Here is a 10,751-nt window from a genome sequence, read left to right on the forward strand (position 1 = left end):
AAATATATTGAGAATGAGAACTAATTTTAAGTGCAGGGAGAGAACATTAGGTTTGGGCATGTTACAGGGGCATATCTTTGCATGCTAACTGCTTGCTGATGGAGTACCGGCAAAGTTGACAAGGGAGGATGATCAATAAATTGCAAGGTACACCCTCTCAACCCAAAATATAAGCTATTTCAGATTCCTTCATTCTGTCGAACTCTTTGTAGTACGTTTGATCGTTGATAGATGAAAACAGGTGTTGATTGGAACAATTGTTACGAAGCTGATAAATTATAGGTCATTTGGAATTTTGTAAGTACAGTGAAATTTATTTTTCTAGGCATGTCGACGTATGTTTAGGTGCACTTTATGAATTGTCAAAATAGTCTATAATTTGAAATTTAGGTACAAGCAGGAAAAAAAAAGGAAAGACCAGCCTTCTATAGTCATATATGATCCCATTTTCTATGCAGTATATACTTCCACTGACAGCTGAAATTTACTGATCGTCGACCCGTCGGTGCCCGTGTCGCGCTTTATATCTTAGCCTTTTACCCTTTTGGCCATATCATGCTCGCCTATCTTGTTTATGGTTTTGTCCCATGAATCCATGATATCTGCATGTTTGTGTCCGGTCATGCAGCTTGTGTCTTGAGTACTTGACAGACTCTGCCGGCGGCGGCAGAACAAACAGCAAAGGCATCGTAGAGTGGCGAGGCAGCAAGCCCGTTCGTTGGCTAGGCCCAAGTAAGGTACACCCCAACGAACGGGCTACCTTTCAAAGAGCTGAGCTGGCCCAAGTAGGCCCGTGCATCTTCCTTCCCCTTTCTTCGTCCCCAGACCAATGCGGTTTTATTGTTGGACCATCCGGTAATTCATCAGGAAAAGTATGTTCATTTTTTTTGCGAGACAAGTACTTTCATAGCATGTTCACCTTCTTATATGAAAGGTAATGACTTAGTGACGGCCAGCCGTGCGTTTGCACGTCCGCACGGCCGCTTCCATGTATCGTCCATCTTTCATCAGATAACCATCCGACCTCAATATTATATGAGCTTGCTGCAGCCACTAACCACCGCTGATTCATTTCGTCTGCCCCCCCCCCCCCCCCCCCTCTCTCCAGCCCCACCTCGCATCACCCGGCGAGCAATCCGTTGGTCCACATTGGGGAACTGGAACCTGTAGATCGCATCAGGTAAGTTCATCCATCCCCCAAGTGTATCCACAGTTTGTTCTGACGGAGCTCATCCGTGACATGGATATTGGATTCTGATCGAGGCGGATCGAAATGGGCCGGAGCGGATCGACATGACTGGCGGAGTTTCCCGTGGAGGAACTCGCCATGGGGGCGGAGTTTCCTCCTCCCCTTTCCCCCGCCTCCTCCCTCCGCGACAACAACGAGCTCGCGTGAGATGCGTGTGGCGGCGCGGCGCATGCCCCCTCTTCCCGCGCTCCTCCTACTGCGGTTGCGCGAGCTCGCGCGCGGGGATGCGGCGGTGCAGCGCGGCCCCTACTCTCCCTCCCGCTGCAAGCTTCATCCCCTCCTCTCCCCGCGCACGACTCCTCCTGCCGCGCGGCGCATAGATCCACGGCGGCGCGGGGCCTTCTCCCATCCTCCACGCTGCCGCATCCTCCCCTCCTCTCCCCACCGCGACCTCCGCCTGCCGCGAGGCGCACAGGGCCACAGTGTGCGCATGGGTGGGGGTCGCGTGTAACACCCTGGTGTTAATATTTACGCTAATATCGTGCTTAATCGCTAATCGAGGCTAATCACCATCATTAGCGCTAATCGAGTTCGCTTAGTAACTTTCGACTTAGCTACGTTCGACCCCGTTTTTCTCAATGATCCGAGCTTCGAATCAACTTTCGCTCAAAACGAAAGTTGTAGATCATCTTTTCCTCTACAACATCTATTTTGACCAAATTTCAAGTTCCTATATGAAATTTGGAGTTTCAACTGGTCAAAATCGGTTCAAAACTTTTCAAACGCGGCACTGTTCTTCTCCTGTGCGTTACTGTGCTCGTACGCGAGCCCATCCCGCGACCGACCGCCGGCGACTCCACGCGTCGGCCGGCGGCGATCCTCGCTCTCCGCGTAGATGCGCTGCGCGTCCCTATCCCTTTCCGAGGCCACGTTGCCCTTATCCATCTCTTGCCTCTCCTTCTTCCAGCTCGAGTCGAGTTGCCGCCGTGCAGAGCACGAGCAAGCCGCCGCCGAGCCTTGCGCCAGCCAACCTTCGCCGCCGCAGCTCGTTTCTTCGCGCCCCCAACCTCCCTAGCCTCGCCCCGGACCTCCTCCGCCCCGCCACGAGCTCGGTCGAGCTCCACCACGGCCAAATCAGGCACCCCCGCCGCGACCGCCATTGCCAACCACGCCGAGCTCCGCCCCTCTCCGTCGACGACCCCCTTCCGGCCCTCCTCTGCCCGAATCGAGCCCTCGGTGAGCTCGGACGCGACCCCCTCTTCCTTCCCAACCCTCTCCCCTCTAGATTCCTGCGCCACTGCCGCCGGGAACGTGCCGCGCCACCGCGGCCACCCGTGCGCCGCCACGGCCGCCCGTTCGTCGCCGCTGCGCCCACCGCGGGCTGCCTCCGCGTGGGCTCCAGCTGCGCGGCCGCAAGTTCCAGGGCCGCTTGGCCTCCCCGAGCCTCGCGCCGCCCCTTCCCGCGGTCGCCCTGCTCCGCTGCGGCCGGAACGGCCCGGCCACCACTGCCGCCGCCGCCTTTGGTCTGCTGCGCCGCTGTCGCCTCGTGCCGCCCCTGCGTGGGCCACGGGTGCGCGGGCCCCTGGGCGCGAGCCCGCTCGCGCTGCGCCGCCGGCCGGCTGGCCCAAGGCCGCCGCGCGCTCCGCCAGCGTGCGAGGCCGAGGCAGGCAGGCAGAGCAGGAGAGGGCGACTGGGAGCTGGGCTCCTACTTACATGTGGGGCCCGGCTGTCAGCCCCCCTTTGGTTATTTTGTTTGTATTTCCAAAAATTGTTATTTTGGCTGATATTTCATAAATGCATAATAAATTGCAGAAAAATGCTAAAAATGAAAACTCAATTTTGTTAGGTTTATAAAATTGAGATATTCAGAAGAAAAATACTTGTGCATGGGAAATGTCACTTTTGCCCTTGCTAAAAATTTGGTTTGTGCTTAATCTAGTTTATTTAATACTGGTTGTTCTATTGCTCTAAAAATTGTGAAATTTATTCAGTAGATTACTCTTTGTATGCGTAGTCCACTGAAAAAGTTTCAGGTGCATAGCCTTTGTGCATGTTTGTGGATCTAATATTGCTTGTTTTCCTTTCTAGGGCTAAAAGAAATATTTTTCTATATCAATAAATGTTGGTAATTTATTTATGCACTCCTTATCACTTGTTTTTCTTGATAGAAAAGTTGTGCTACTAGATCCTTGTGGCTTGTTAAGTTTTTGTGTTTAGCTAGTTCCTAGCTTTAGTTTTTCTTTGTTTTCGCCGTGGCTAAGCAATGCCTTATTGCTTCTTTCTGTTTATGGTGCACCTAGCTTTCTTAATGCAAGTTTAGTAGTGTTGTTGAACGGAAACACTTCAGGCTAAACTAGGTTAGAAGCTGAACCCTCCTAGTGGCGCCATGTCCTTCTTTTTGCTCGGTTCTCTTTAATTGCTAGATAAATGATTGTCAGTTAGGTCTCTCTTTTAACCGTATTGCATTGCATCATTTTGAAATGCATCGCATCTGAGCACTCATGCGTCGTACTGTGTCCTAACTGTTGCATGGCATTCTTTTTCATACGTGTAGACGCCACGAACGAAGCCGCCTACGAGCTGATCGCCAAGCCGATCCAGGAGCCGGAAGCGGGAGAGCAGCAGGAGGACGCAGTCGAACTCACTTTCGAAGAAGCCGCTAACCCCGCTGACCTGCAAGGCAAGCCCCGAAGCATAACCCATAAATTCAGTATATTAATGTTTCATTAAGTATTTGTGCATTTATGTTCTAGGAGTTGTATGGAACCATAGTATGCATATTTTCCCCAGGTACCCGTGAGTCTATACTAGTATGCAGGTGTCGATAGAAATGCTCTGCTAAGTAGGATTTCGGTAGAAGTCGAGTGATTCCTGTCACTCGCGTGTTATAAGTCCTTGTTTAATGGCAAAGTTACTGAAGGATGAGCCAAGGAGGAAAAGATAATTGGAGACCGGGCGGGAATGAGTTGGAGTATGGATATGGAATAGATGAGAAAATGAACTTCTGCCTGTGTCGATTCAGGACCGTACCGTTGTTGGCCCTGATGACTGAGGATTGAACAGTACTAACCACATGCCGGAAGTAGGAGGTAGTCAAAACCGGTGAGCTAATTACCTAATTTGCAATGATACTTTGAATCGCGACCCGCTACTCTGGGAGTGGAATGATGGCGGGTGTTGGATAGTATGTCGCCTCCGGGTTCTACGGGAGTTCGCCGTGAGGGACTCTTCACCCGGGTTTTGGCAGGCGTGATTCAGACGTCGGGGTAATGATGGGAACAGTTGACGTGTGTGGCCCGACGGGGTTTTCACATGTCGTGTGAGTTAGGTCCACCTTGCAAGGTTGAATCGGATCGATTCGCCGTCTCTCTCGGTTAAGAGAACCTTGGTCACTGCGTCACATCGTAGTAAGAAGTGGAATAAGCATTGAAAGGTGAAGATGGAATGTTGTATCTAAGAAGTGGAATAAGCATTGAAAGGTGAAGATGGAATGTTGTATCTAAGATTCACTGCTAGCAGCCTCTCAGCAAAAGAACTCCAAAGCCAAAAAGCTTTGCATGTCTAGGTAATGGGCTAAGTATACCCAAAGTCGGGTAAGCCTTGCTGAGTATTAGTATACTCAGGGTTGTTGTAACCCTACTGAGCAGGTTGTGTCCCCGCTAACTTCAAGGAGGTCTGTGCGTCCTGGATTGGACAACCGCTACCTCCTGGGTGGACCGTCGAGTGGGCCCCGTCTTCCCCGTGAAGATCGGGCAGGTTGGCATCACATTGGTGGGCAGGATGTGGAGCTCACCTTTTATCGTCGTCGTGGTTATCGTATTGTATTTCGAACTCGGTTTTAAACTTCCGCTGTGTTTTTGAACTCTGTCGTTTGTACTTAAAGCTTTTATGTAAAACCTGTGTTGTAAATTAATTTGAAGATTTCTGTATGATGGTATCACCTGTGCTCGTCTTCGTGCGGGTCTGCTAGTGCAATTGTGATCCTGGAGTACAGTAGTTTAATCGGGATTTACCCGACAGCCTGTCAGATTACACCGTTTTAAATGCACAGTAACTTGATTAAGTATTAAGATGATGGTTAGTGCATTTAAGCCGGTCTAATTTAGGCGGTGCTGCTACATCGCGGGTGGGGCGCGGCCTCCGTTCCCTTACTGCACACGGGGCGCGAGGCCATGGCGGCGCCGGGATGCGGATGTGGTAGAGCGGCGAGGTAGCAGCGCCAGCGTGGCACCGGCGGCGTGCCGCGAGCAGGGCAGCGCGGGCGGGGTGGGGGCGGAGCTAGCTGCGAGCACCCGGCGGCATGTGCGAAGTAGTGGTTGGAGGGAACTTGAAGCGCAGATTCATATAGGTGAGTTCATGCATCTCGCACCCCCCCAATCCTTTTGCATCAGCGGTGCTCGTTAGGGATTTTGACGTTGTTTGGTACGGTGGTGAGTTCATCCCATTTGCATTTGGATTTCAGCGACCTATTCTCGGCAGGGGAGCGGGAGTGGAAGCACAGATTGAAGAACTTAGTGGTAGTAGGTGCAGGTTCACGACACACGCATCCCTAATCCTCTGCATTGTGTTCATCGTCATAAGCATTTCAGTAGCTTGCAATAGGCATTTTTGTCAAATAGTAGAAGCATTTTCAGTACTTTTCTATAGGTAATTTATCAATTACTAGAAGCATTTAAGCACTTTTCCAGTAGGTAACTCAGTGCATTTGTTCAGTCAATTTATTTTCACAAGCTGAAATCAAACAACCTGATACCTGATCAATTCACTACATTATATTTGTAGGTCATGTGCAGCGAAGCTAAAGTATAAGCAGGGTGTATCTAGTGGTTACCTGATGACCGATGAAACAATATTATTGTGAATATGTTTTATTTGCTTGTATATTTATTCTAACTTGCTTTGGATAAGTCTGTTTTATTTGCTTGTACATTTATTCTAAATTGCCTTGGAGTTTATTGTGATACTAATAATATATTGAAGTGAGATCTTGTTTTGATCATTTTGATTGGGGCAACATAATAGTGCAATTGGATTTTAAGTTTGATGCTTGGTTATAAAGTTATAGTTTTTTTAAATTTGAAATTGATATGCATGCGTTGATGTCATCTATTTTGTCTGATAGTGCATGTGGACTCCGCCATAGAGAAAAATGCAACGTAGCGGTCAGCATTTTTTGCCGAAAATGGAAAAGCAAGTTATATTGTGTTTTGACTTCCCTAAAATAGACCGACCGTAGCAGAATGTTAAATTACAGCCGGCCATAATTTAGCCAAGTCCTATATGAAATATACTTTTGCTATGAAAATGCTTCCTCCATTCTTCACCGCGAGCCACTGCCCTCTCTTCTCCACCCCCTCCCCCCACCCCAGCTTGGTAGTCCAAAATCAGCGCTGCCCCCCTCCAAATTGACCACCACAAACTCAAATCGATGTTGGTCCCTGCCATCTCACGGCTCGAATTGGCACTACAAGTTTGCAATCTGCCAGGATTCGATCTCCACCACAAAGAATGGAGAAGGACATAGAAATCCATGGAGAGAAGTGCTAGATGGCACGCCAGGGGTGTTTGGGAGAGCTCCACCCCACCAAAATTATCTCCACTCCAGAAAAAATACCCAAACACCCCAACCAGCTCCACTCCACTCCACTAAATATTGGCTTCACTCTATCTTTTTTGGAGAGCTCCAAAAAAAGTGCTCCAAAAAAAATTGGAGCCGGTGGAGTTGCATATTAAAAGGCGGGGAACTTGACATGAGCATGTTCTGACGATGGTGTCATTGGATTTGGGGAGCTGCCGTGGAGGACCTCAAGGGCACCGCACGGGAGGATGCGGCATGCGCAAATGGAGTGCTCCTTCCTAAGAGTTAGGGCAATATTTATGGCCCAACCAGTCGTTAAGGAGGACCCTTGTGCCAACGGATCATAAGCTAATAGAGCATAATATTGATTGATTGAGTCATGTAGTAGTCTTTATATATAGGATCCGCATGAGACAGTTGCTCATGCATGTGTAGGCGCAAACCGGGCTGGTGAGAAGAAAGGGGAGAGAGAAATAATATTTTAATTTTCTAGGTGGTCAATTGTGCTATGGACTATTTTAACTTTTGACATCCTTATAGACTGCTTTTAAAATTAGCCTATAGTGTATATGGACCACTTTAGGAGGCTTGTGGACTAGTTTTGAGTAACATTGTGGCCGCCCGAAGTCTGGTTCTTTGATACTTCTTCTGTTCTAATTTGTGCAAAATATCACTTCTTTTTGTTGTGGTGTGATTTATCAATACAAGGTCTTCAAGAATGATTTAAAATTTGATGATATTTGCACAATTTTTTTTAATAAGATGAGTAGTCAAATTTAAGGTCAAAAAAATCAAACAAACTATAATTTGGAACGGAGGTAGTAGCTTGCAGTTGCAGCCACTAAGAGCACTTGGATCCAGTTGGAGGGTGGATGCGTAGGAGAAAGTTATGTTGCGACTTGATAGAGGAAAGTCGCTCAATCCTGCTCCAATCGCACGAATAGGAAAAACAATGAGTAGAAATGTCCTGACAACTTGAATCATATGGAACGAATGAATAAATACATGAAACCGCAAGAGGGGCCATTGGATAGAGCGTAAGAAAACGTAGGAATTCAATGAGAAAGAGTGGCGAGGAAATTTTTGTTGAGGTTCTCCATGTAGGATTTCCTAAAAAAATTATAAGATTTGTACGACCAGATCCTTCTAAAAGGTTTGAATAGGAAAAAAAATGAGTCAAATCGTCCAAAGAATTATCTGTGTTTTCGATGTTCCAATGGTTGCCTTAAACCCTATATGAATCTAGACCATACACCATAGTGAAGTTTGGAAAAAAGCTTTTGGATGGGATTCAGGAAAAGCTTTTCAAGACGCAGAGGAAACAAAGAAAGAAATAGCGAGGTCATTATCTGAAAATAAAAAACTGACGTTGGACCTCATTTTATTTTCTTCCAAAAAAACGTGGCGGGGGAGGGGGAGGTGAACGGATCCCACTGTTTTTCATTAAGAGGAAGCAACACGGCTTCAACCGACCGCGGAAAAAACCCCAGAACCATTGCCCATGTCCGAGAGGACTAACCCTTGCGGCGAGCACAGCGAGGGAGATTTTTTTTTGCCCACGAGAAAATTCGTCGTCTGTATTCAGCTACCAAGTTTATTTTGTATACTGCAGGCGGTTCCATTTTTTTCTTAATTGGAGTTCTGGGTACGGGGTTATATGGTTCCAATGAACCTGGATTAGATTTGGAAAGATTGATTAATCAATCATACCCTGCAACATTGGAAATACTACTGTATTTTGGCTTCCTTATTGCTTATGCTGTCAAATTGCCGATTATACCTCTACATACGTGGCTACCAGATACCCATGGGGAAGCGCATTACAGTACATGTATGCTTTTAGCCGGAATTCTATTAAAGATGGGAGCATACGGATTGATTCGGATCAATATGGAATTGTTAGAGAATCGAACCAGCGACCTCGAGTGGGGGTGCCATCGGGCTGGGCTAGTCAGTTGGCCGCCCAACCTTAGGCAGTTTATTTTCTTCCAAAAACTCATTTCCTACCTCACTCCATAGGAACAAAAGAATAATGAAAGCAAAGCATTCTTTTATTAGTGGTCTGAATTTTTCTTGCAGGAATTGGATCCTCCAAAATACCAAGTGACTGCCGCACGAAGGGTACCTGCTAGAGTTATTAGGCAATTATTAAGCGCGATCCTGTAAATCTACAAAAATATTCTTACCAAGTACTCCTACACGTGGTACAGTACTTCAGGAGCACATTTTATAGCTAGCTAGCTCTTCATCAGTGTACTATCGATGAGCTCGCACCGATAGGCCACAAGACACTGGCACGCAGCTTTTATCCACCGCACGTATATGAATAAGGTTTTGGATTCGAAACATGTGAATGCATAAACACTTCTACAGAGTCTTGTTTAGTTGTAAAATTCAAAATTTCAAAAATATCACATCGAATAAAAATTTTACATATATGGAATATTAAATTTAGATGAAATAAAAAATTAATGGTATAATTTGCTTGTAAATTACGAGACGAATTTAACAAACTTAATTAAACAAGGCCGAATGGCGAGCACAAGAACCGTAATCCACGGACCAGAAATGCTTTGAGGCGCGAAAATGATATTACATTACTACTCAGTAGTACAAGTAGTTGAAATCGTGGTAAGGAAGAAGAATTACATCTTTATGTGCCGCTCAAACAGCCGTGGGTAGCCGTAGGGTGGCGGCGGCAGGCGCACCGACGGCGCCGGCGCCGTCGCCGGGGACGGCGAGCGGGAGGGGCCCGCCGCGCGCGAGTATGGACCTGTAGATCTCGACCAGCACTTTTTCGTCGTACTCCTTGAGCTGCGGCGGCCGCGCGAAGGCGGCGACGTGGGGCGTCGACGCGCAGTAGGGCGCGCCGGCGCCGCACCCGGCGGCGGGGGAGGAGGCCAGCCGCAGCATGGCCGACACGTACGCGTCGCGGAGCCGCACGAGCCATCGGCGCGGCGAGAGCGCGCGGAGCAGGCGCCGGCCCAGCTGGCCGCGGCGCACGCGCCACCCGCGGCGCCGGCGCCGGCCGGAGCCGCCGTCCTCCGGCTTCGGCGGCGGCTGGGCGACGCCACCTCCGAGCTCCGCGGTCGGGAGCGGCGGGCGGCGCTGCGCGGCGGCGGCGTCGACGCGGTAGTAGCCCCGGCGCTTCCAGTACGCCTTGATGCCGCCCTTGTAGGTGCGGTCCATGCCTTCGGTCTTGGCAGCAGGCCGGCCGGCGCGCGCTTGGGCTGGGAGGTCAGGAGGTGGGCGAAGCTTGTGGGAGAGCACCTGTATGGCTGTATAGATATGGTAGTGTACGATGCGAGATGCGAGACGGTGGCAGAATGGAGTAGGCCTGATGTATGATTTAAGAAGCATGGGATTTCTATTTTTAAATGTGCTATGAAGCCCTTCGAAGATCATCTATTTATAAAGAGCCACAGAAAGTACTGGCTTAAAAAAAGAAATAATCACAAAACTAAAAATAAAAGGGAAATTCATAAGCTTTGTCAAGGAATGTATCCTGCATTTGAGTTTTGCATGGTGTATGGTGTTGCATTACTCAAAGAGCTTATGTAAAAGAAAAGTAATTTCACGAAATTCACTCGAAATTGGCTTTGATCAAGCTTTTTTTTGTTAGGCTTTTAGTATCAATAGCTTTCAGAATTTATGGTTGTCACAAATATATACATAAAAAACGCATGCATGTATTCATCTTAAGTAATATTTTCAGAATTTATTGGTAAAAAGCATCGAAAAAGGACGTGCACGTATCTGCCTTAATAAGCAATGCCTAAAATTACTTGTAGAAACTATATAGTACCTTCTATTAAACATGCTGGCATGTCGGTCCATTCCCAAGAAATTACTCCGGCCGGCATAGTTATTAGGACTGCACCGAACCGGTGGTCTGATCGGTAACAGACCAAACCAGAGACTATAGAGGTTCGGTTCGCTTCACGGACTGTCCATACAATCGGACCGGTAAAAACCATCAGTAAG

General features: G+C 48.1%; 1 protein-coding gene and 1 long non-coding RNA gene across 4 annotated transcripts; one reads left to right on the forward strand and one right to left on the reverse strand.

The window, feature by feature from the left end:
- Window positions 1–5,329: 5,329 nt before the first annotated feature.
- Window positions 5,330–6,144, forward strand: LOC120706708. Of its 2 annotated transcripts, XR_005688405.1 has the most exons (3): window positions 5,330–5,537; window positions 5,652–5,719; window positions 5,972–6,144. It is a non-coding gene; the product is annotated as an uncharacterized LOC120706708 (long non-coding RNA). The 2 variants fall into 2 exon arrangements; XR_005688404.1 differs by having other exon boundaries at window positions 5,377–5,537; window positions 5,652–6,144.
- Window positions 6,145–7,533: 1,389 nt separating this feature from the next.
- Window positions 7,534–10,148, reverse strand: LOC120706709. Of its 2 annotated transcripts, none has more exons than XM_039991417.1 (2): window positions 9,417–10,148; window positions 7,534–7,690 (listed from the first exon to the last, which is right to left on the reverse strand). In XM_039991417.1, the coding sequence occupies exon 1, from the start codon at window positions 10,125–10,127 to the stop codon at window positions 9,432–9,434; it is 696 nt and encodes a 231-aa protein (XP_039847351.1). In that variant the 5' UTR covers window positions 10,128–10,148; the 3' UTR covers window positions 7,534–7,690; window positions 9,417–9,431. The 2 variants fall into 2 exon arrangements, with proteins under 2 accessions (XP_039847351.1, XP_039847352.1); XM_039991418.1 differs by lacking the exon at window positions 7,534–7,690 and adding an exon at window positions 8,389–8,892.
- Between the last annotated feature and the right edge of the window lie 603 nt (window positions 10,149–10,751).

The sequence above is a fragment of the Panicum virgatum genome, chromosome 5K, assembly GCF_016808335.1.
Source record: "Panicum virgatum strain AP13 chromosome 5K, P.virgatum_v5, whole genome shotgun sequence".
Taxonomy (NCBI): Eukaryota; Viridiplantae; Streptophyta; class Magnoliopsida; order Poales; family Poaceae; genus Panicum; species Panicum virgatum.

What these genes read in the sequence shown, in the direction of transcription:
- LOC120706709 (XM_039991417.1), bottom strand. Translation starts at nt 10,127, where the DNA reads ATGCTTCTTAAATCATACATCAGGCCTACTCCATTCTGCCACCGTCTC.